Source organism: Crotalus tigris, unplaced genomic scaffold (assembly GCF_016545835.1).
Source record: "Crotalus tigris isolate CLP2741 ecotype Arizona unplaced genomic scaffold, ASM1654583v1 scf7180000018217.1405312, whole genome shotgun sequence".
NCBI lineage: Eukaryota > Metazoa > Chordata > Lepidosauria > Squamata > Viperidae > Crotalus > Crotalus tigris.
The window spans coordinates 1,069,712-1,096,446 of NW_024096887.1; the positions used below are offsets into that span (position 1 = coordinate 1,069,712).

The 26,735-nt window shown below is 38.4% G+C and overlaps 1 protein-coding gene across 2 annotated transcripts; it reads left to right on the forward strand.

Annotated features, from left to right (window-relative positions):
• The first annotated feature begins 167 nt into the window (after positions 1-167).
• VAMP4 (vesicle associated membrane protein 4) lies at positions 168-23,915 on the forward strand. 2 transcript variants are annotated; one of them, XM_039349007.1, is made up of 8 exons: positions 168-309; positions 1,966-2,058; positions 4,470-4,516; positions 4,855-4,905; positions 12,158-12,258; positions 13,511-13,590; positions 18,804-18,855; positions 21,011-23,915. In XM_039349007.1, exons 2-8 carry the CDS (start codon positions 1,993-1,995, stop codon positions 21,037-21,039), a joined length of 426 nt encoding a protein of 141 aa, XP_039204941.1. In that variant the 5' UTR covers positions 168-309; positions 1,966-1,992; the 3' UTR covers positions 21,040-23,915. The 2 variants fall into 2 exon arrangements, with proteins under 2 accessions (XP_039204941.1, XP_039204942.1); XM_039349008.1 differs by lacking the exon at positions 168-309 and adding an exon at positions 334-450.
• Positions 23,916-26,735: the final 2,820 nt, after the last annotated feature.

Below are 26,735 nucleotides of genomic sequence, written 5' to 3' on the forward strand. Positions count from 1 at the left end.
TTGGTCAGGAGGAGGACTACAGGCTAAAGGAAAGTCACTCTTTGAGATCCCAACTCCGCTATCCTCGACCGTCCACTCCGCTTTCTTCAATCTAATAGCTGCTTCGCCGCCGCCTACCAGGCGAGAATCGCTACTACGGTAGCCGAGAGGGTTCACGTCACTAGGGCGGCCGTCGCGCTGCCTCGATATCCCGGACCCTCGGCTCCACCCCTTAGTAGGCGCGCCGAGCGATCGATGGAGCAACAGCTGACGACAACTCCTCTTCTTCCTCGGACCGGCCATTTCCGCACCGGCCTGAAAGGGAAACAGGTGAGCGAGGGAATAAATAAAGGCGCGCGGGGAGAGAGGGAGGGGGTGGATGATAAGAGAAGGCCCTCGAGTTTGGTGGGCGCTGGCTCGTGGGAAACTGGATCCGGGAGGAAGCCGAAGATCCCTTCGGGAGGAGAGAAAGCAAGTATCCCGGGGGCGAGGCAGGAATGGTGAAATGGCCAATAGGGAAAGAAACTGACAGGCTACTGCGCAGTCCGGAGAGGACGAGTATCTCATGTGAGGGCTTATGGAAGAGCGGGATGGACAGCTGGAGAATTAAGACTCCCGGAGAAGAAGACCGCGCGAGTGGGAGATGAAGACAAGGAGTTTTAGAGGAGCAGTCGTTTTATTTTATTTAACAGTCCTCTAGATGGGACACTGTAAGCTTGAGGGGAGGGGAAAGGAAGCTAGATAAATAATTGTTAAAAGAAATGTATTTAAAAGACATAGGAACTCGTCTACACTTGTGTAGAGAAGAATGATAGAACTATGTGTAAAGATTGGGCAGAAGCAGTAAGGCTACATTCCATGTTGGTAATGCAAATTAAGGAAGATGGAATTCCTGAAGCTATTTAAGCTTCAGATTGAAAAATGGATTTGTCCTTAAATCTCCCTCCGTCTAGCCACTGTAGGTCACAAAAGCATACCATATATTTTAACATTCTTTTCAATGCTGAAGTATCTGTTATTGAGCAAATTACAGTACAGTCTTTTTGCCGAATCTATTTAAGTATTCAAGGCATTGTAGATGGTAATAATGTAATGGTTCATGATATTTTATATTTTGCAAGTAGTATTTTGATGTATCATTGGTGTTTTGGGTGACACTTGAAATAGATCAAAGGCATATTCTGCACACAAGGTGCTGAGTAGTATTGGTAGGAAAAGCATTACTTTAAGGCTTTGTAGATTTCCTTAAAGCATCTGATTTCAAATTTCAAAAATAATGATCTGATTAAAAAATAATCCTAGCTCAAGTTGTTAACTGGATGTACAAAAGCATAGCTGGAAGTAATGGTAGATTGAAAAGATTTTCCTTTCCCTTTAAACAGTGTATAGAAAGCCAACTTTTTTTTCTAGCCAGACCTTTGAAAGTGTTACTGATTTAAAAATTGCATATTAATGGGGATAGAAGAAATTATTTTAAAATAACATTTACATCTTTTCCATTCATGCGACCAGAACCAATAACCATGACATTTTAAAATCCTTTCATGTGTAAAAGGCTTTAGGAACTAATGGGGATTGAATTAATATCATATAGTTAGAAGAGGGATATATTTTACAATTTAAACTTAATCCTTGATTTGAACAATATTTGCAATAGTTTAAAAATAAAATAATCTATTCATAAATTATAAAATGGTACTTCAAACTATACTGGAAACATAGTTTCTTTCTTCTTATAAACAGAAGAATACTGATATCCACTGAAGATGTTACTTAGCCTGGTAATGAAACTTTCAGAAACCAACTCACAAGCTCGGAGAACAAATCTTCACTCTTATACTGGAAATTCCCAGAACTCATGTTGTTTTCATGTAATAATTTGTATTTGCAGTGTTATGCAGGCATCATTGTAGCCAGTCTTTAAATTCTTACAATTTGAGAATTAAAACCTGACAGAATGATTAGAATGTCTTTTTTTTCTACTAGGACAAAAAATAGCACTGGTATGAAAACATGCCTCCAAAATTCAAGCGCCACCTCAATGACGATGATGTTACTGGGTCAGTCAAAAGTGAGAGGGTGAGTGTATAAGGGATAGTTATCTTGGTATGATTTAAATGTGTGATCTGCTGGTGAAATGGCTGTAATAATGCATTTATAAGATTCTCGGAAATAATTTCTAGGAGTTGTATAATATTTAAAGAAAGCAGCTCTTTATCAAGTTCAGAACTGATACTACTACTACATTCTTGTCACAAGCATCTACCAAGGTGCTTCTAAATTGAAAGGATTAGCCAGGGACGTCACCATTGCCAAGATGATACCCGAGGGAGCTCTTTTCGTGTCCCTGTTACCTTCCCACTGAAGTGGTACCTATTTATCTACTTGCATTTCCATTGTTTCAAACTTCTAGGTGGGCAGGAGTTAGGGCAAATTCAGAACTGATGAACCTGTGGTTTTCAAGATGTTACTGAACTATCAATAATGAGGGATACAGAAATCCCTCATTCCTTACAAGAAGATCTGAAGGGTCTACAGATCTCCATCTCTAGTTTTTTAATACATAGGATAGTATTGCTACCTAAATTGGTCTGAACTTTTCAAAAGAATAGCAGGATCTGTTAAAAGTCTAAAGTAGTGATTTGCCAAGTATAGTCCACTATAGCCCCTTAGCATTCACTATCCAGCAACTGAGAAGGGGAATGAAGGGAAAAAGTAAACTCTACTATATGCAGCTGTTGTTTTTCAAATTGTTGGAACTCAGATCAATACTATTCTGTATTTGTGATCTTATTGGCACATGACTTGCAGGGTCCATTCAATCCTCCACTGGTTGAATGATGAAACCAGTCTTCACTTTAATATGAGACGGTATTAGGGGAATTTTATATATTTGTACAGTTAGATAGAGATAATTGTTGATAGTTCCCCCCTCATCCAAGGAATCTCTTTTTTTTTAAGATCATGGAAAAGATTGAAATTCTGGTAAAACTAACTAGAAATATTAAGCAAAAGCAATGAAACTATTATTTTAAATCTCAAAAACAAAACTATGTCAGGTATTTGACAAAACTAAGATTGGCATTCTTAATTATTTTTACCTTTCAAAGCAATTTTTCAGAGCACCAAATACACTTGCAAATAAACCAAGATTTTAGGTGCCAACATACATCCAAAAAATTGCATTTGTCTTATATGTGAATGCACTTATCAACAGGTGTATATACAGTAATAGTTTTTAAAAGTACACACATTTCCCATACATGTTCATAAGTCCATCCACAAATATATAAGCCCTCAGATTTTTAACCAAAATACCATGAAAAATGCAGTCACCTTCTCCATGGTGACACATTTTTCATGGCATTCTGATTAAAAATGTGAAAGTTGGCTTATGTGTAGATGGACTTATTCACAAGTATATATGATTTATTCAAAAGGAAGACCTAATGATTCTGTCTTGTATTGTCTGTGGATATCTGATACAATATATCAGTGATCCCCAGCCCATGGACCAATATAGGTCCATGGCCTGTTAGGAACTCGACTGCATAACTGAAGGTGAATAGCAGGTGAGGGAGCGAAGTTTCATTTATTTGTAGCTGCTCCCTAGCACAAGCATCCTCACCTCAGCTCCACCTCAGTTCATTAGGCATTAGATTCTCATAGGAGAATCTGCAAGAATAGTATTTGCCCAATTTTGGAAAAAGGAAAACCTACCATCAGACCAGATTATAATTTTGAAAATCCTAGATTGTGCAGAAATGGACAGATTAACGTTAGAGATGAAGGAGAAAGAAGATTCAATCTTTTATAAAACCTGGGGAAAATTTTATCAGTGGGTTGAAACATGTTAGAATAAGAAGAGATTTTAGAGTTTTACTATATTAAGTATTAAGGTTGATGATTGGAAATAGTTGTTATGCTATTAACTATGTTAATTACTTAAAGGAATATTAGTCTTTTACCAAATGTCAGTTGTAACTATATCGATTTATTCTTAGAAATGTCTAGTATTATATTAACAATAATACTTAATATGAAGACCCAGACGACAGCTTGTTCGCTGAATTACGTATTTACTGTAGTTATCCACACCCTGTCCCTTTTATCCCGATTTTCCTGTACCCGCACCAACCCTATCTTTTCCCTACCCATATAAAATCTAATAAAATATATTTTTTTAAAAAAACATTCTCATAGGAGCACAAACCCTACCGTAAACTGCATATGTGAGGGATCTAGATTGTGTACTCCCCCCCCTTCCCGGCCGGTCCATGGAAAAATGATTTTCCATGAAGCCGGTCCCAGTTACCAAAAAGGTTGGGGACTGCTGCCATATATTGTGTCAATGGCATTACATTCTGACAGAAGTTGTATTGATTAATGACTCAGTCTAGAAACACTCTTTTGAAATTTCTTTTTGAATGAAAATACCAATTAGTAGAAATATTCTTTTTCATAGATGTATCAATTTTCTGTGTTTGCAGAGAAACCTCCTAGAGGAAGATTCAGATGAAGAAGAGGACTTTTTCTTGTGAGTGTCTCCAAAACAGAGTAGGGATAACTATTGAATCCTAGATCCTGTGCACTACTGTCTCTGCCTGTTCTACATGCTTTGATCTCAAGGATTCCTTATAAATACTAGGCAAAGTATTGTACAACTTACTGTGGTTGTTTGTCAGTAATAGCTACTACAAACTCTTCAGTGTATGAGTCTGCTAGATGTTTTTACATAGATTCCAGAAGTGGGCTGTTTCTTCTGCATGTATAATGCTTTCAGATTTCAAACATCTGTTTGTTAATCAGCCCTAAGATTTGCCACTCATCTTGGAAGATAAAGGTAACAATTTAACTTTTTAAATTATTTTGTAGGAGAGGACCATCAGGGCCAAAGTTCGGATCCCAAAATGACAAGATCAGACAGTGAGTATTTTGTGGCATGTGAAATCTATTTTGGCTTAATTTTCATGTCCAGCTAATATAACTGTTCTATGATCATACTTTATCAGGTGAAATGAATTACTAGTTCCTAGATTATAGCTAAGCCTGTTCATAAAATAATGGACATTGTCTTTTGGAAAAATCACATTTCTTTCATTACTTTAGTATTTTAAAATGTATCTTTTAGACCACCTCCCTCTTCTATCTTTATGTATACATTCTTTTCACTATGGAATTTCACAGAAGAATATAAATAATAAACTCAAAGCGGTAGAGAAAATTAATTAAAAGTAGGAAAATAATCAACTGTATTAATTATTGAGGAGTAACAATTGTAATTTATGCTGTATGCTTTGGCAAAGTCCTAGTTAATAGTTCCTTTTGTTGGGAATTAGAAGAACTATGTTCCTTCATTGCACATTGTTCAGTTTATTTCCTTTGAGCCAGCATCTTACATGTCTATTGTAACGCAGGACAGAATCCGCAGCCTTCTAAAAATACAGTATTGTAGTCCTTGTTTAATTATGACAACTCAGTTATTAAGCAAAATGGTTGCTAACTGATCTGTGACTGTGCTTATGATCTTTCTTTCCTTTGTTTTACAGACCTGCAAAGGTCGTAAATTCAAGGAATAGTTGCAAAGATATATCACTGTCATAATTGTGAACATTTGCTAAACAAGGCAGTCACTAACTGCCTTTCTTTGCTTTTTTTAACTGCTTCCATATATATGAAAGCTATATATTTGTTTTTACCTATATCAGATATGGGCAACGATTTTATAACTAAAGGGGACACAGATTTGGGTTTCTGAAGACTAAAAGGGACACAAGGGTGTAGCAGCAAGTTGACAACATTGAAGTGGACAGATCTATTTTTATTTTCCAGTTGTAGAGAGGGATTAGAAGGAATGTAAGTGGCATGGATATAGTAAGCCATTCAGAAACTCTTAGTTCACTCACCTTTTTAGTTCTCCTCCTTCCCTACTGACCTTATGAAGCTTTGACACAATTTTATTGCTCTTGTTAAAATACTTAATGGCAGGAGCCAAGGTGCCTAGTTGCCCTTTCATTGAACTTTTAAATTGCTAAGAGAGGTGGTTACTTTAATTAAAAATCGGTAGGCAAAAGTATGGAAACAAGGTGATTTTATACTATATAACAGAATAACACAATTGGAAGGGACCTTGGGGTTTGCTAGTCCCCCGCTCAAGTAAGAAATCCTCTAGATTTTCAGACAAATGGTTGTCCAGTCTTTTCTTAAAAACCTCCACTTCTTCATTAGTTGGCTGGAAAAAATTTTGACCACCTCATGGAAAGCTATACTATATTATTAAAGCTAAGATTGGATTTCATGAGCAGCTTAAGAGATGGAGGGACCACATATAGTGCTTTAGAAGAATAAAAAGCTGTGGCCTGCATGTAATTCTTTTCCAAATGCATAGTTTTTATTCCTTCGCTCTCAGTAATATACAGAAAAAGCGAAGGAAGTGGGATATTATGATGTATTCCCATATCACAGCTATTAAAGGACCTCCACCCTGTTAAGAGTATTCTCATCTAATTTTGTGCTTTAGTTTTATTCTTTCCCCCCCAATATGCCAGGAATCTCTTGTTGTAGTGCCAGTAGAAGAGGCGATACTCTGATCGCTAACACAACTTTATGCAATGAAAGACACAAGAAATGAAGTAATGTCCAATTATGTTACTAATTGCCATTTCCTTTGCCTGTTATAATCATTGCTGTATTTGATGGGATGAAATGGTATGCAGGAAACAACCTATCTCAGTTTGGAATCTGGGCTAACTAGACATTAGGAATGTGGGTTTGAAGTGTCACATTCTGACCTACTTCTAACTTGTTTGGTAGAAAGCCAATGAAGAAATGAATATCATCACTATAGTGATGATCCCCAGCTCAGTATTTTTTCAGTTGGTGCCATGTATGCTCTGAAAGTTTTGAATGTGGGATGCAATGTGTGAATTATTAAACCGAGTCTTCATCTGGGGAAACCAAATCAGGGCAGTATAGTCATTAAATGACTTTTGGAGCTATTACTATTTTGGATGGAATTTCATATCCTTTTCAAACTAAGTACGATATTACATCCTCCAGTATGTAGTCTCTTCTTCTGGTAATAACCATTTTTCCACACTAAGCAAATACATTTCTTATTGTTGTTAGTAAATATACAATTGCATATCAACATTTGTTACATTTTTCTAATAGTGTCAATAATATCAATTTAGAATATCTTTTCTAACCAAAGCATATATTAATTGCTCTTGCACTCAATTTCCATTTTTTTAGTCCATATCCTATTTTCGCTTATTTTAATTTCCCATCCATGTTCAAAGTATCCCAATCATTTATAATGTCAAAAAAAGTTATATTTGGGTAACTAAAATCTTCCCTTATTCAAAGTTCTTAGCATATTCTTATTTCCCTTTTCATACCAAGATATGATATTCTGATTATAAATCCTGTTTATCTAGTTATACTAATACTTCTATTTCTAGCAATCTATTCTTAACCATATTCAAACATTTAATTGGTAATATAGCAACCCCTCTAATAGGTCAAAGCTTCTGTTTCCTTCAATCTTACTCTAGCTTTCTTCCTTTGCCAACTAATTTTCCAAGTCAGTGCATTTGCATCATCAAATAATTCTTCGTGGGTATTTGTATGTAGGTCTTTGGTTGTTCGGGTTTTCTCCCGCGTAAAATTGGAAGTGTCTTGGCGACGTTTCGACGAAGTCCCATTCGTCATCTTCAGGCTGGTGCTTTCAGCTTCGTGCTTCAAGTTATATATATATGGCTTAGAAAGAGATCGAAACAATGGGACAGCTCTTTGCACGATTTGAGCGATAGCTCTACAGGTGAGGCGGCCACAACTCTCATGGGAGGAGATGATGGACCAACGGCGCGCCACAGCTGTAAGCCGGGGATGGACGCGCAGAGGCAATCTGGAAGGAGGGGGAGGGAGGGGGAAGACAGAGAGCAGAAATGCTGGAACAGCCGCTCTTTGCAGGATTGGGGCAGGGGAGTTACGGGCGGGATGACAACGGCCTAAGGGTGGGGGAGGATAATAGCCCGACAGTGGGCCTGAATCGCAGCGTGAGATACAACACTCAAGATCCCCCCAGAATGGGAGGGGAGGGAGACCAGGCACAGGGACATGTTGACAGCCACCCTCCAGGCGCTTGCACATGCGCCAGAAGAGCACTTGAGGATCGTAAAACAACTAGCGGGGCCAAGGACAGGTTGCCAGATGCGGAACAACTCACCACCATATGGATGAGTACAATCAATGGGCCGATGATGCGCTCAAATAGCTAAGCACAGAGGCAGGAGGTTATATGAGCTGGCTCCCAGATCTCCTTTTACTCCAACTCTGACGACGTCGGCAGTTTGGCTGATGAAAGCTTAGTGGCTCTTTTTAACCACAGGTTTGTTTACATTAAACAGTCTGGTTTATTATATCCTAGTGTTCGTTTTTCTTTCTAACTTAGTTAATATATATATATATATATTCGAGCACGAAGCACGAAGCTGAAAACACCAGCCTGAAGATGACGAATGGGACTTCGTCGAAACGTCGCCAAGACACTTCCAATTTTACGCTGGAGAAAACCCGAACAACCAAAGACCTACATACAAACACCCGCGAAAACCTCAGAAAACAAACACACACACACACACACACACACACACACACACACACACACACACATATATATATATATATATATATATATATATATATATATATATATATATATAAATTAAAATCAATAAATAGTTGCACACCAAGAGAATAAAATTATACAAAAGTTAAAAATGTTAAAACTTTTATTTACTAAACCTAGCTTTTGTCAAGAGCTCTTGACATCATCAGGGTGTAAACGGCAGTCGTTGGGAGGGCTTATATGCAGCCTCCAATCATTTGCGCTCGGCTCTTGGATCGTGTCATAGGTCCCAGCTGTGTGCATTGTAATCCAAGTGTGTGTCCTGCATTAGGGTGTAGTTGTTTCTCACCCTTTCTACGTGTGCTGTTACGTGTGTCTTTCTCGCTAGTTCTAAAATTAGCTGGGGTGTTTCCCCTTTCCTTGCAGTTAGTACATGTTTCACTAGTTTCCCGTTTGTGATTCTGTCTGTCATGGGCAGTATTTGCTGTTTTCTGCTTCCTTCTAGTTCCTCCAACCATCCCCTCCGAGCCACATTCCAATCCTCCTTTTCTCTCAGATCGTAGCCCCCGTGTGCCATCCCATCCTGCACCGCTCTCCCTCCTGTTCCTCTCCATCACTCCCTTAGATCTATCATCACTCTCCTCCCTATATTCTTGGGAGGAGTCGTTCTGGAGTGTGTGCCTGTCAGTAAGGCATTGCCTAGCTCGTAACCGGTCAATCTGTTGCTCACTCCATTTGGGGCTTCTGCCCTCATCCCTCATCAGAGAATCTCCCAGGCACGCTCCGTTCGTAGTCTTCTGTCCTCCCAAGGGATCAATCACCACAGAGCTATTCCCCTCCCTCTCACAAACCAGCCCAACTAGCGTAACGAGGGTGTCTGTTTCACTCCCTGGGGGGTAAATCATCCCCCCCCCCGGCATGTGTGATTGTAGTCCGAGCGCTCTATCGTATGCTGTATTTCCTATTCCTCCCCCCACAGTTGTTATCTCCGTTCGTATTTCTCCTATTGAACCGATTGGGAGGGCCTCGCTCTCTCTTTCCTGCTGCACTTCAGTTGTCAAAGCACCTCCACTCGCTCCGTTCATCGGGAAGTTGTTCCATAATTGACAGTCAGGTTTCTGGTGGCTGTTTGTCATTTGTGGGGGATTTTTCAAAGTTCTACCATCTTGGTCTGAAGCCAAGGGAATGTCCATTTGGTCGTGTTGTGTGTGGGGGGATGTCCTATTCTTCTCCCACACATGTGGTCGATGCCTAGGTCTTCTCCAGCTGTTCAAGCAACGGTTCATGTGCCATGTTTATAAGGTCCGTTGTGCCGGGCACATGTCTATATGGCGATTAATGGAATTTTCTCCCGAAAACCAGGCCTCCTTTAATAGGCGGCCCCCCTTTGTGGCATCACAGGCCAAGATTTGTGTGTGGTCAAAATCAAAGTTATGGCCACTTTCGGCCATATGTGACCAGATCTGCGAGTATTGCTCGCCCCTCTTAATTGCCAACTTATGTTCATGTAGGCAGGTCTTCAGCCTTTTTGATGTTTCCCCTACATAATTGCTGTGGCAACCCATGCAATCAATTTTATAAACCACCGCAGACCTTTCTGCGGTGGGAAGGGGATCTTTGGGGCGCATGATCTTTGATCGCAGAGTCTGGTCAGGTTTATGTGCCACTCTTATGCCATGGGGGGCCAGCAGTCTGGCTGTGGCTTCGGACACGTTATGAATATATGGTAGAGTCATATTTTTACTTGCATAGCTGAAAATATATAAACAGAAAGTTTTTCAGACAGACCAGTCTGATTGATTACACCTTGGCATTTTGACTGCTATATTGCAGTTCTACTTTTTTTATATATATAATCTCTTTTGCCTTGCAGCCCCCCAACTAGGGGCATTAAGCAGGCTCAAGTCGCAACTGCGATACATTACAAATTCAGATTTCTTTTTTTCAAATATGGATATACCCAGGGTTCACATTTTTAATGTTATTACCAATGTATGTATGTGTGTGTGTGTGTGTGTGTGTGTGTGTATGTATGTGTATATATACACACATACATACACATACATATATATATATATACATACATACATACATACATACATACATACATACATACACACACACACATATATTCAGAATATATATTCCAAATTAGTCTTATAGGTTTCTCCATTTTCCACAAATAATTAATTCACTGCTTTTCTTTTTTAAGGGAATGGGGCGGAAATTCCTTTCCCTCTCTCATCGGGGAGAGTGCTTTGGGCAGATTTTCAGGAAGAGGTCTTAAAATCATAAAGAGAGGATCAGGTCTCACCCAGTTTCATCCACGTTGCTGTAAGATTGCTTGATAGTGCTTTTCGTCTTCCGTTGTCAGCAGCTTTGGACTGGCTACACGAATGTAGCCAGTCTTTCCCCTGCCGGTTTGGAGGGCTTCCTCGGATCAAACAGGAGGGCTGCTGCCCCTCTGCGATCAATGAGGATTCCATTCTTGCTTGCCGCCTCTATGGGGCGACTTTCAACCCTTTCCAGGGTTCCCCAGCAGGGCGAAATCAAACGCAAAAGATGGAGTCCCATCTTCCTGCGTCTGCTTCACCGCAATATCAAAACCGGAAGCCCCCGTTCCTTAGACTTTTCTACCAGCTAACATTCTTAGACAGAGCAGCAGATGTCTGGCAGTATATTTTAATGGCTAGAAATGAGGGAGGGAAGATATTGCAAAGACTCTGCAAGTTCCCATATGTCATATCTACATTCTCCTTCTGCTTTTAAAGAGCAAATCATGATTTCTATGTATCTTTCTACAGAAGGCAAATTTGACCACCATAAAGTCTGTTTAGATTGTTGCACTGTGACTATACTATGTATTGGGCTGCTTTAAAAAATGTTTAATCTATAGCTAATACAAAATAATAGCTAGTTTAGTTGTTAATGCTGTTTGATCAGTGTATATTAGCTTTGCAACAACTCTTTTAATTGCTTTTTTTTTTTAGCCACAATTGAAGATTCTTATTCTTACCTACAAAGATGCCGGAATATCTAAAATATCGTTTGTGAAACTATTGTAGGCATAAATGTGCACTTGAGAATTCAAGAAAGGATGAGCAATGTGGTTAGTGGGGATCTAACAAGTATTATACTTTGATATATACTCTTTATATGCTTACTTGCATGCTTACTTACTTTTCAATTTATTCAATAAGTTGAGTTCAATTTAAGTTCTGTCTTAATCATGCTTCAATATTGGATTTGGGCAGATAATTATCAATTCAGATGCCTATTTGAAAAACAAATTGACATGTTGCTATTTATAGTACATTCTTTAATAATTAATATAAAGAATTTAAAGTCTTTGCACACTAAAAATATTTGATGTTAATTATATCTCACTCAATTCAGACTCAGAGCTGTTGAATAAATTGAGCTACAACTCCCATCATTCCCACTCAGCATCTAGATTACACGTGCAGGATATCAATCAGTAGTATTTTCTGGTATTGATAAATTCCTTGCTGATGTGATGCATCCTTATATGTATTTTTAAACCAGAGTTCAAAACCAGGTTGATGAAGTTATTGATGTCATGCAAGAAAATATCACCAAAGTGATAGAGAGAGGAGAGCGGTTGGATGATTTGCAAGATAAGTCAGGTAGGTACTTTTCGCCTTCCCTTTTAGAAGGTGAAACTGAGTTCCGGGAACACCGTGTCTCTCATATTACCTAATCTCAGCATACTTGGATTTCATTATCTGTTCTTATTTCTTAGGTTCCCTGTTGCGTGCGTGGGGTCCTGGGTACACAGCAGTGATACTGTTGTGTCTGTTTTAGAGTGAGCTTGTTCGTGGAAAAAATGAACATGGGTGCCTTTTTTTTTTATTTTAAAGCTCAGAATATTTTCTCCCTTAATACTTTTACCACACTCTCTAAGAAAAATGGCTCTGAATGTCTCATAGATCTATGAAAATGTAACCCTTGCTGCTAAATGTAAGGTGGAGAGACAAAAACAGCTAATCATAAGAAATACACCTCCCACTCTTGTGCTACAGATGGGAATCCACAGCAATTAAAAGACTCTTGGTGGCTTGTAGTGTCAAATACACTAAAACATTCATGGTATGGTGTTAAAAATAAAAATGGAATAGATTAAAATCATCCACAGTAACTATCAAGATGCGACAACAGTAAATAAGTAGCAATATCTCTTAACTCGAAAGTTCTACTAAACAGCTTTGTCTTCAATTCCAAAACTACAGTAATTACAGAACTAATGATCTAAAAGAGAGCTTTTTAGTAACATAGACTATATATAGTCCTCATTTGCCAGAGGAATTGAGATTGAAAAAACTCCATTGGTAAGCAATGTAGTGGTAAGATGCAATGTTGCATGACCAGCTGATTTATGCCAACAGTTCTGGCTATCCCCGTTGCTACTGTAGACAAATCCTGTGTGGTTGCAGCATGCTGCAGCCATTTCTTTTTCACTTACCATCTTCTGCTGGTTTCCCCATTGATTTGCTTGTTGGAAACCAACAATGAAGGTTGTAAATGGCAATCACGTGAGCACAAACAAACTTCTATGATCTTGCAATTGCAAACCAATCCCTATTCATCTGAATTGCAGTCATGTGACCGACACTGACAGTTGCAACTGCAAGGACCCATTTTTAAATCCTCCTAGTTTAGCACTGTCCTAATTTTGAACAATTGTTGAACAAATTGATGTTAGATAGAATTTGGTTGTTTTTCTTAGATTCCCTATAAGGAATGAAATCGTGCAGAATTCTCTGTTCATGATACGGATGGATCTTTTTTTAAAAAAAAATCAGGATAGAGGCAAAAGCTTTATCTTACCACTATGGTAGGCTGTTCAATTCCATTTCTCTGTCTCTTTATTTGGTGCAGAAAGCTTATCAGATAATGCAACAGCTTTTAGTAACAGATCCAAACAGCTCAGAAGACAAATGTGGTGGCGAGGCTGCAAGGTGAGGCTTATCTTGTTTGCTAAATATTGCAATTGTGGTTTATTTGACCAGTTTGGTTTATTTCTTTTACCTTTCTATACTTTGCAATTTTATCTTTTTAAATAATTTTTATTAAAAATTTTAATTAGAACAGTAAAAGATAATACTAACTGAAGAAAAAAAGAAAAGAAAAAAGGTGCAAAAAAGAGAAAAAAATAAAAAGAACTGTCTCAAAGAAAACAACTTTTCATTTTCATTACAATTTTCATAATCTCTTCACCTCTTCTTAATAAATATAAAACTCTTCATTTCATAACTCAAGTTTTAACCATGTGTTGGCCAGAAATCAGGCAACCCAATTTTAGCATGGACCTGATCCCTGAATTTGAGGGATCCCTTATCTTTACCTTTGCAAAGGAGCTTTCCACCTGAAAATACAAATCAAGTAATGCAAGCAAAGCAAATAGAATTTATTAAAGGGGAGAGGCAAGTCTTTTTATAAGTACAAAACAAATGACCTCAGGAAGCAATTGATCAAATAATAAAAAAACACTGATTACATGTGAGAATTGAACAATAGAAAACAGTCTAGATAACATTCCACAAGTGGCAACTTCATGGGTTACATCACACCCCTTTCCCAGCTGGGTTTGTATCTTTTTAAAACTTGTAAGTGCATTCAAAGACTTTCAGAATATACTCAGTGCTGTTTTAGTTCTGAAAAGGCAAGTTCTTGCGTACCAAAAGAAATTATCTTGGCTAAGAAGAAAATCATTCTTTCCTGAAATTAAAAAAGAGCCTAGACTGCCATGATAAAATACTAATAATGAAGCCTAAAACTCTAGATAACATATAGATCGTTCCAATACATCTTCTTCAATCCAGGTGTCAGCAAAAAGTCCAAACAGAGCCCTTTGATAATAATGATCCTGGTATGCTAGTGTAAGCAAATAACTAAGAAGGAGCATTTCTCCTTTAAAAAAACAAGCTCACAAATATCCCTTACTTCTACAGTAACTGTAAGGGGGGGGGGGGAAACCCTTGAACACTGCATTAAGTGTAGACCAGGGCTTTTCAACCTTATCACAGATTGTACCACTTTTAGGACATGACAATATTTGAGTACCACCAGTGCTTAGCAAGGTGTCAAAAACTTGATGACTAAAAAAAAGGCGTATTTTGGGTTTTACACATTAGATTCATTTGTTATAGAAATGGCTAGTTTATAATATTATGGAAAAATAAAAAGTTGAGTTTCAATGTTAATACTTCCTTCAACTACAACAGAGGAAGTCTGTTCTTTTTCTCTTCTCCCCCTCACTTTCCCCCCCTTTTCCTCCCCACTGTGTCCTACTATTTGCTTTTGTATTTTTGTATTTTATTCTATAATCTAATAAAATATTACAAACTGTAGGAAAAAAGTAAAAAAGTACCAGTTTTAATTTCTTTGGTGGCTGTTCCTTTGCTGAATCACTTTCCGTTTGCACTGACAAATGTATGATGAATTTATCCATGTTTATTAATATGCACCATACCAGCTAGCTCATGTCTTCAAACATGGCACTTTTAAGACTTGTGGACTTCAAGTCCCAGAATTCCTCAGCCATCATGGCTGGATGAGGAATTCTGGGAGTTGAAGTCCACAGGTCTTAAAGTTGCTAAGTTTGTAGACCCTGAGCTAGCTGGTCAGTCCTTCTTAGCTCTCCTTCCACAGTGTACCAAGAATGCACCCTCCCACACCCTTAAAGACACAGGAATCAAGTGTAAAGCAAAAAAGGCTCACAAAATAAGCACACAAACTCCGGGGGTTTTTTTTCTCTCTCTTTAAACTGCCTCAGACGTGTCACATGCCACAATGTTGCAATCCCAGACTGAAAGGCTCCTGCAATTTGGAAAAGCTTTAGCTTTAAATTAAACCTGTTTACCTTCAAAGAAAACTTTCTAAAAGCCATAGACAGACTCAATATAAGGGGGTAAAACTAATTACATTTGTTTAAAGGGATTAAACCTACGGAAGTCAACACTTTGGATTCATTGCTAGCCTAAAATATTCCAATAACCAAAGCACACAAAGGAGCCTCTGAATTACAAAATGCTGTAAAAACTGTACAAAAATCCTTATGGTAACTCAATCAAGCTGCCAGCTGATCTAGAACTAAATAAACCCACCTCCTTTCCGGCTTTTCATTTCATCAGTGCTGTTTGCATTCTCCTGGCTGGAGAAAACGAACCAGGGGACCTTTTCTTCCAGCAACAGCTGCTGCTTCTTCTCTGTCCCTGTTTCCTTCCTGCCGGCTGACCGCTCCTTCTCTTTCCCTGTTGTCTTTTTTTTCCGTTTCCTGCCCAAACCATCTCCTTTTATAGCCTCTCCTCTCCTCCCCCCTCTTTTTTCTTCAGTTCACCTCCAGCTCCAGACTGCTTCCGGAAGCACCAATCAGCTGGAGACAATCAGTTGGAGCCCTGCCGGCTCCTGGGCTTCTGCCACTGCTGCAGCTGCATCTCCCTCAGGCTTGGCTTGCTTCAGTTCATTCCCCTCCCCCCTGTTACATTTGGCTAGCAGTCATGTACCACCTGCTACATGGCAAAGTACCACAGGTGGTACATGTACCACCGGTTGAAAAGCCATGGTGTAGACAAATCCAATACACAACATTTTTCCTCTCCAAATGCCAACAATTCCAAAGAGAATTGCTTCAAATAGCAATATATCCCATTCCATATCTTAACCCTTAACTATAAACAAATCCACATTTAATTTATTTATGAAAATTTTATGCCACCCATCTGCCCCACAAGGGGACTCCAGCGGCTTACAAGTTTTAAAACAACAAAAAAATAATTAAAACATTTAGCAAATAATGTAATCCCGGTACCCTAATATAAACAAATGAGTAAAATTTAACTTAACAAAGAAGGATAAGTTCTTCTTTAAAAGAACAAATTCACAAAATTTCTTTAAATAAAAAAATCAGTTAAATATAGAGCCAGTTAAAATACTGTCAAATTATGATACATAAAGTAGCTGTAAGGGAAAAACCTTATACACCATATTAAATATAAGCAAATCCAATATATAACATTTTTCCAGTCCAACCAATACATTCAGATATATTAATACAATTCAGATGATTATTGATCCTTTTTTTACAAATTTCTTCAATACTTTAAGCAGCATCTTTTGTAAGCAAAAAAAAAAATTATTCCAGTTGTCATTTTGGTTTACTTCTTAAATTTTAAAGCTTCATTCCATTTTTCTTCTTTATGCTAATGCCAATTTCTTATTCAAATACTTGTTCATATTCTCAGGTAGATTTTGTTGCATATCTTTTTCTATAACACTTTTTGGTTTTAAATATATACTCACACAGTTGCTAGAGAAATTAGCAGTTTATTCAAAGTGAAAGAGATAATATCAGACAAGAAATGCAAGCCAAAATAGAGTTTCTGAAAGAAGCTTGCCTGAGTGTTTAGCTTTTAAAATTAGCAAACAGAAGAATAGTCAAAATCCAGTTTAGATTTTCAAGATCCAGGTCAGAGTGGTCAGTCGATCCAGAGGTCAGAACTCCACAAGCACAATACGTGAACATCAAACAAGATCTGGAATCATATGGTTCATTCTAATAAAGGAACATGGTTAGGGACGTCTTTTAAATCAACTCCAGCCAGCTAATCAATAGATTTGCTCCCTTGCTTGGCAAGGAGTCTCACAAAATGTCTCTTCTCTGCTGTCCACTCTGCTTTCTGGGTGTGAGGGTTGGGTGAGCTTACATCATCTGACTGCCCCATCTGTTCAGGTAGTGCCTGTGTTTGATCAGCCTCACGTGATTCTTGGCTTTGTGTCTACTGAGGTTGAAGTTCTATGGGTACTGCGGGAACAGCTTCTTACATTCAGAATCAATGTCTGAAATTGTTCCCAAGAAGGCACAATATAGCATATAATTGATTCAAAGTTCTGGTGCAATTTCAGAGTCTTAATATTCAAAATCCTAATTTTCCCATAGTTTTTGAGTCCGTAATATGTGTAAAACTTTTTGTAGCTAAAATCTTGTCTTTTTACTGTTTATTTTAAATTCTTAAAGATTGTAAACATACATTTTCATTTTTTTATATAAAGTGTTGAAGACACTCACATGATGTTTGCAATCTTGTCACTTTGAAAGTGACTAACTTCTTTGAAACAGTTAATTGACAACTTTTAAAAGTGATTAGCAAGAGAAGTGCAAAACTCCTTTATGAAGCTTGTGTGCAGCTAGAGCAACTATAGCAAATTCCCTTGCCTCCCAATTCTCCCACCCTCAGAAGACTGCACACAAAAACTGTTCATATTCACACTATGTTGTAGTAATCAGTATTACAATTTCAAACTGGGTTACTGCTTAAAAGCAACTATGATTTATTGATTTACTTCATTCATACTTTATAGTATCTAAAAGTACATTATGCGTGTGCTGTGATCTGAATTTGAAGGATGCTTAGGAGTGCAGGCAAGTCAATGAACATTGGAAAAGATAGAACATTTTGAAAGAATTGCTGCCTAGTATGACATAAGCACTCTGATGTGCTCTGAATCAACTTTTCCCCTTCAAATCTAGATTGCTGAATAAATCTATTGCTTAATAAATACAGCTAGGCCTTGATTAACTATGGTAATTGGCAATGGCAACTCCATCGCTAAGCAACATGTTCATAAAGTATGACATGATAGTGACTTACAATGGCAATTGCAGCAGTCCCAGTTCCCATCATTAGGTGAATCCCACATGGTCACAATATCCTGTGGTCATGTGATCACACCTTGCAACCTCCTTCCAGCTTTCCCATTGACTTTGCTTGTTGGAAGCCAATTGTTAATCTCTCAAATGAATATCAAATGAATGAACTGCAGGACACTGCAATGGCTGTAATTGTGAGTTGGTTGCCAAGTACTCAAATTACAATCACATGATTGTGGGGGATGCTGCAGTAGCCACTACCACAAGGAATGGCTATAGGGCCTCTCATTTAGTACCATTATAACTTTGAATAGTTGTTGAATGTGAACTACCTGTACTCACATTCTGGCTTAATGTGGTTTTGATCCTTGAGATTAGATTAGATCATTTTGAAACTGTAACCACTTTGAATTATCTGAACATGTTCATTATTATTGGCATGCTGTTTAACCTGGATTAAGCTGATCAATTGTGTCTACAGTTGGGAATTAATTACATACTATTCTATGTGTTAATTTGCAGATGAAGGCAATTGTAGCTTTGGTTGCTGTTGCTGTATTGCTAATCATTATTGGTGCGTATTCCTTTCTGATATTCTTGTAAATATAATAAAATAAATAAAATGTTCTGCATTGATGATGGTACTTTGAAATAGCCTTGTGACATTCTTGATTGATAAAAAGAAAATTTACCTATTCCTTCAGTCTTTCTGCTTTGATGTCTGTCTCCTTCTATTGTTCTATCTATTGATGTAGAAGTTTGCTTCAGATCTTTTGCTTTAATGGGGATACACTCTTAATGCTAGAATATTTAGGACAGTCCATTCAGTAATGTTTACAGTGAGGGGAAAAAGTATTTGATCCCCTACTGATTTTGTACGTTTGCCCATTGACAAAGAAATGATCAGTCTATAATTTCAATGGTAGGTTTATTTTAACAGTGAGAGACAGAATAACAACAAAGACATACAGAAAAATGCATTTCAAAAAAGTTATAAATTGATTTGTATTTTAATGAGTTAAATAAGTATTTGCAAAACATGACTTACTACTTGGTGGCAAAACGCTTGTTGGCAATCACAGAGGCCAGGCATTTCTTGTAGTTGGCCACACATCTCAGGAGGGATTTTGTCCCACTCCTTTTTGCAGATCCTCTCCAAGTCATTAAGGTTTCGAGGCTGACGCTTGGCAGCTCGAACCTTTAGCTCCTTCCACAGATTTTCCATGGGATTAAAGTCTGGAGACTGGCTAGGCCACTCCAGGACCTTAATGTGCTTCTTCTTGACCCACTGTTGCCTTGACTGTGTGCTTTGGGTCATTGCCATGCTGGAATACCCATCCATGACCCATTTTCAATGCCCTGGCCAAGGGAAGGAGATTCTCGCCCAAGATTTGACGGTACATGGCCCCGTCCATCGTCCTTTTGAGGCGGTGAAGTTGTCCTGTCCCCTTAGAAGAAAAACACCCCCAAAGCATAATGTTTCCACCTCCATATTTGACGGTGGGGATGGTGTTCTTGGGGTCATAGGCAGCATTCCTCCTCCAAAGACAGCAAGAGTTCGATTTTGGTCTCATCGGACCACAACACTTTCACCCAGTTCTCCTCTGAATCATTCAGATGCTCATTGGCAATCTTCAGACGGGTCTGTACATGTGCTTTCTTGAGCAGGGGGACCTTGCAGGCACTGCAGGATTTCAGTCCTTCACTGCATAGTGTGTTACCAATTGTTTTCTTGGTGACTATGGTCTCAGCTGCCTTGAAATCATTGACAAGATCCTCCCGTGTAGTTCTGGGTTGATTCCTCACCTGTTCTCGTGATCATTGAAACTCCACGAGATGAGATCTTGCATGGAGCCCCAGACAGAGGGAGATTGACAGTTATTTTGTTTCTTCCATTTGCGAATAATTGCACCCACTGTTGTCACCTTCTCACCAAGCTGCTTGGTGATAGTCTTGTAGCCCATTCCAGCCTTGTGTAGGACTACAATCTTGTCCCTGATATCCTTGGACAGCTCTTTGGTCTCAGCCATGGCGGAGGGTTTGGAATCTGATTGATTGCTTTCTTCTGTGGACAGGTGTCTTTTATACAGGTAACAAGCTGAGATTAGGAGCACTCTCCTTAAGAGAGTGCTCCTAATCTCAGCTCATTACCTGTATAAAAGACACCTGGGAACCAGAAATCTTGCTGATTGATAGGGGATCAAATATTTATTTCACTCATTAAAATGCAAATAAATGTATAACTTTTTTGAAAAACGTTTTTCTAGATTTTTTGTTAATCTCACTGTTAAAATAAACCTACTATTAAAATTATAGACTGATTATTTCTTTGTCAGTGGGCAAACGTACAAAATCAGCAGGGGATCAAATAATTTTTTCCCTCACTATAGATGTAAATTTAAGAATAAATGGTAACCATTTAACCAGAATTAAACACTTTTTAGGATTAACTAATTAGATTTATGAAGTTTCCTTCTCTGGGGTTTTAGACAAATTTAGCTGCAATACTTTATAAACCCTAATTTATTATTTATGTTATGTTAACCTATTTAGTTATAAATCATTAAGCAAACTATAGTTAAGCAAGCCGTGACTTACCAATAGGCGAATCCAATATGGTAATTGCAAAGATGATTTCCAGTGACTAGTATAGATAGGTTTTTAGGGTTGAAATTAGTTAATTGACAATTATTTTTACAAGTGATTTAAAGATGGTGTTTCTTATGCAGTTCCCATCATCCTCAAACACCGCACTTGACTTGGAGATGAACATTCTTGTGGACACCACTTCAGGATAATAGCAAAGCTAGCAACTGTATGATTTCAGTGGGATGTATTGTGTATATAGCTCTGAAGGGCATCCCACCTCAACCCCCAGGGAAGCATATCTACCCAGTTCCACCAAGAGCATCCAGAGGACCTGGCAAACATGACTTTCAGTCAAGAATTAACTATACTGCCAATATCGGATCCAAAACCTCATTGTTGTTGTTACAAAGGAGACCTATATGGAATCAGATACTTGTCAGTATTTTATTTGTTTTTTTAAATAATGTATATATAAGTGTGTGTGTGTGTATAATATATGTATATATAAAATTGGTAATGTTATTTATAATTTAAATAGTTTCCTACAGCTATTGATAAAGTAGTGGAGCAAAGAATTATGGAGGGAAGAAGGAACTGTATAGTCTATATCATTGTTTAAAAAAACATTCTTTCTTCAACTGAATAATTACAAAGATGACTTTCTTATGGGGGAAAATATCCCAAAATATGGGTTTGCAAACCATCATTCTGTATTTAAGGGATTCTGAAGTTCTGTGTTCTTGTTATTCTATAAATGCATTCCAGTAAAAAACTATTTTTGACTGCAAATGTCTAGCTCTTAGTAAATTACTGAAATAAAGAAGCTTCTAATTCAGTTAAGGCAATTTAAGTTTTGCAAACTTTGAATATTTAAACAAAAAAGAATGCTCTTATTCATGCAACTGCAAGCAAAACAGTATGATTTCTGCTGCAACATTAACAGCAGTGGGGTTCCTATGTGGTATATTCAGGTATATGACAAAAAATGCAGCATTTCCTTTTCATCTTTGAAACCTAGAGTTGGCCTGAGTCTTCATCTAGGCCTTTAGCAATAGTTTTGGGGCTCCCTGGCATCTCTCTTTCTTCCATGTTTATTATTTAGGCTGCTTATTATCCCATTCTCTAGGAAACTTTCTTGTTCATTACTGTGTGCAGAGGAATGAATATTGCTTTCTGAGTAGGCATGGAATATCAGTGCAGAACTACTGGCATGAAAAAGAGATTGCAGATAGTCCTCAGCTTACAACCATTTCTTTAGTGATCATTCAGAGTTATAACAGCACTGAAAGCACTTATGACCATTTTTCACACTTACAATCGTTGCGGCATCCCTGTGGTCACATGATTAAAATTTGGATGCTTGGCAACTGGCATGTATTTATAACGATTACCATGTCCCAAGATTGTGTGATTACTTTTTGCCACCTTCGGATAAGCAAAGTCAATGGGTAAGCCAGATTCACTTAAAAACTGTTATTAAAAACTGCACTGATTCACTTAGCATCTGTGGCAAGCAAGGTCGTAAAATGGGCAAAACTCACGTAACAACTGTCTTGCTTAGCAATGAAAATTTTGAGCTCATATGTGATGGTAAGTTGAGGACTATTTATGCAAGAAACAAGAATTGGTGTACCATGAAAGCACACTTCCTGTATTTAATTTTCCAGCTTCAAGACCTAAATAACTTAAAATGTTTGATGTGGCAAGGTAACATATTCATATGGAGGTGTGAAGGAGTGTGTGTATATATGTATATGCATTAGAAATGTGTTTTGTATGGTTCGTATGTCATTCCATGATATAAAAGGTTGCCAAAGCATGGAACATTTTATTGTATTAAAGTACAATAAAAATAAGGTCAATCACACAAAGCAAGCCAGCAAAATAATATCAGGGAACAAAATAAAAATGTCTTTGCACAATATTGGAAAATATTGTACCCTCTTCAAGTGATAATGTACCTTTTTCTAAAGCATGTAGATAAATTATCTTACATGAGCTATAAATCACTATGGTAATCATGGGGCACAAAATAATGGTTGAGTCACAGAAATGGAATGATGCTTTGTGGTACTTGCAAATCAGTGTGTAGTCTTGTATTACTGGAGAGACTGGCCAGTTTTCTCATTAGCTGCATTGTATTTCCATATCTTTATCCAACTGCCCTGGGTTCTATTCATTCCAAAATTTTCCTCAAGCTTTTAAAAAGAAATGTTTTATTTGTTTTTTTCTCTTCATGCTGCCATTCATTTTTAAAAATCCTTTGTTGATCTTGATTACACTCATTCCTTTCAGCAGAGAAATCATTTGACATTAATTGAAAAAACTTATTTTAAGACATCTATTTTTGTCTGTGTTACTATCACTGCTATTGATTCTTTGAATTGATTTCTATGTTAACTTTTCCTGGTCTTTTCTTTCTGAACTTCGGTAATTTTCTATTCCTATAATTTGCTGTTCCTTATGATCCTGCGTGCTTCTTTCTGAACATATTTTCTGGGCAATCCCCATTATTTTGCACTGCTACCTTTACATTGATAACTGTTAAATCTTCTTTTTGTTACTATGCCTTCCATCTAGTTTTCCTAATTGTTTTCTTCTATAGCGGGGGTGTCAAACTGCTGGCCCTTGGGCCGGATGCGTCATGCCAAAACCGCACCCACCCCATTGCAGGCAATGGAGAAAAAAATCACGGTACGACGTTGCAAGTTTGACACCCTTGTTCTATAGTGTCCTGTTGTTTCATTCTATGAACAGCAAAGAAGCCATTTTTTTTCAACATGTGGGGAGTCACTGATGGAGAAGATTAAGGTAACGGGCAAAATTTGGGATTATATAAATTTAGTCATTTAATCCATTTCCCAAACTCAATTATTTAATACAGTATGCCTTTCCTGCTAAAAGTTTGACATATATGACTATATGTGACTAATATTCTGAAGAGACTCAGACAAATAATTTGTGAAATAAGAGGGACAATCAGGCTTGCAAGATTCTGTTATTATACTCTCTCTCAATAAAGTATAGTTCTGCTCTTCCTCTGAAGTTGATTTTCTGGTATTCCTTGAGGGGCTGACAGTGGGGAACAGAAGCTGCTCCAGAACAAACGAAAAGAGAACCCAGTCACCCTTACTTCTGCAACATCAAGGAGCACGGAGAAGCTGAAGAAATATCAGTATCTGAAGAAAGAACTAGAGAAGATGTGGAAAGTAAAGGCCTAAATGGTCCAATGGTGGTTGGAGTACTTGGGACTGTGATTCCTAAGCTGGGAGAGTGGTTCCAACATATTCCAGGAACAACATTGGAGCTCTCTATGCCAGTGGTTCTCAATCTTTTTAATGCCGCGACCCCCAACCGGTTGTAAGTTGAGGATTACTCAACCGGTTGTAAGTTGAGGACTACCCAACTGGTCGTAAGTTGAGGACTTTCCCTGCCCGGAAGCGCCGCGCATGCATGGTGCTGTCCCCTGCGCTGGCTGAGGCGTAGCTGGCAATGGGCAGTGACAGCGTAGGGTGACCACCGGCTGGGCCACCAGCTGGCCCAGCCCAAGGGAGATAAGGCACCCGCCGGACCCCACATGCGCCAGCAACCCTCCCTGCGCCCGCCAGCCTCCCACCCCTGGCCCTCTTTTACTTACATTTTTAGTAGTTGCTCAGCAGGGAGGGGTGGAAACTTCGAGACAGCTCGCTTTTGCTGCAGACAACTTGCAGCACCATTTGCAGAATGGGACTTTTGGCGGGCTCAGCAGGGCAGAGACAGCCTGGATAATTCCTATTGGCTTTTGAAAGCCAATAGAATTAGACTCTATTCAAGAGAGTCTATTCTATTGGCTTTCAAAAGCCAATAGAATAAAAGGGAGTAGCACAGCTAAGGAAAAGGGAAAAAATGGCGGACTGCGTTGTTTGGTGATCCCCGTGAAATGGTCATTCGACCCCAAATGGGGTCGCGACCCACAGGTTGAGAACCGCTGCTCTATGCAGAAGAGTGCAGTGCTGGGAACTGCTAAGATACTGCTCAGAAACCTCAAACTCCCAGGTATCTGATAGATGACCAGAGATTAAGAAAGACACACCCAAAAGGGTGACAGGATTTTTTTTAATTGAAAAAGCAATGGCTTTATTTTTTTAATTTGCCCTATTTATTAAAAAATAGAGACTAAAAGCTAAGAGGACAGATAGCATTGGGGTGGGTTTTTGTTGCTTACTCTGTCGGTCATCTCCAGTGTAAGCACTCCCATTAGGGCAATAAGCCAACTGGCAGAGCCCTGTTTTAAAGTCCTTTTGGAAGGGCAAAATGATTGAGGTGGGTCTCTGCTCCGTGTGGCGACCACAAGAGAAAAGGCTCTTCTAGACCTTTCCGGGTAGGGAAAGTCCTCAACCTACGACCGGTTGGGTAGTCCTCGACTTACGACCGTTTGAGTAGTCCTCAACTTACAACCGGTTGAGGGTCGCGGTATTAAAAAGATAAATTAAAAATAAATGAGTAAATAAACTGCCCTTTCCTTTACCCTTAGAACAGGAATTGTCTAAAATATGGGGCCCATAGGAGGTGATCTGCTTGATCGTGTCTCTTGCAGAGCCTCTACTCTTGCAAGGAAGATCTGACTTTTAAAAGTTGTGGATGAGACTATAGAACTTTCTACAGATCTTGCCTTAGAAACATCCAAGTTTAAGGATTGGTGGAAGGAAAGAGTGGGTAATTCCTCCAACATATTGGGGAGAAAACTGAGATCATTAACAATTACAGCTCTCCCTTTAATTCTTACACCAAGCTGTGGAAATTGGGATACTGAAAGAAAATATCCTAGAATAAGAGAAAATTATCAAAACACTACTGTATTGGTCTTTCCAGGGTAATCTAGAAAACATTTGTATATTATAGATTTGGCTATGTTCTCCTCAACCCTAAATTGTTTTATTCAATTAATCTCATTTTCTAGATTCATACAATACAGAGTTACAAACCAACTGCAGAGGCTGAATTCACATACCAGGCTAAGCTAAAATGAGGTTGACTACTTTATGATGCCATTTACTGTGTGATCTTACCCTAAATGAAGTGATGAGAAAATTCTGAATGGCCATTCTGAATATGCTAGAATCCTGTTGAAAAAACCTGTTGGAGAGATCACTTTTGCCAAGTCCAATTAATCTTGTTAAAGCAGATCTTCAAAAGGAAAGTTTTGGAAGCACAGAAGACTGCAAGAGAAAGAATGAATCATGGTGTCATCATTTTTCTAGTCAGGGTGAGAATCTGCTAAGTGGTTCTCTTAATAGAACCCCATCTATTTTGATGCATGCATCTATTTTTATAATAAAATGTATTTATAAAATACCCAAAATGTATGTATTTGTGATGTTACATCAATTTACAAAATAGAGGTTCTTTTTAAATGGTGAATATTAAATACTGTAGAGCAGGGATCCCCAAACCCCGTTCTGTGGACTGGCACCAGGCTGCAGCATGCCAGAAACCGGTCTGCGCAAACAAGCGAAGCCCCATCTGTGGATGCAGGCAGCATGCAAAACCACGCTCCCTCCAGTCCATGGAAAAACCTCTCTCTATGGAACTGGTCCCCGGTGCCCAAAAGGTTGGGGGCCACTGCTGTAGAGTAACTATTGAAAATTCCAAAGAATAGTTCTCAGTCATTTCTTTTCTCATATATGCATCCAGAAACACATAAGCTGTTGACTTTATAGCTCTTTAAAGCTTCAGATCTGCCTCTAAGAGCCAAAAATTGGCAGGTTGTCTTGTAATATTTTCTAAGAAAAAATGCTATTCCTTTAAGACAGTTTTAAAATTTTAAAATATTCTGTAAGTGCTGCTGCTGCTGCTGCTTCTTCTTCTAGCCAACCTCTACTGCAC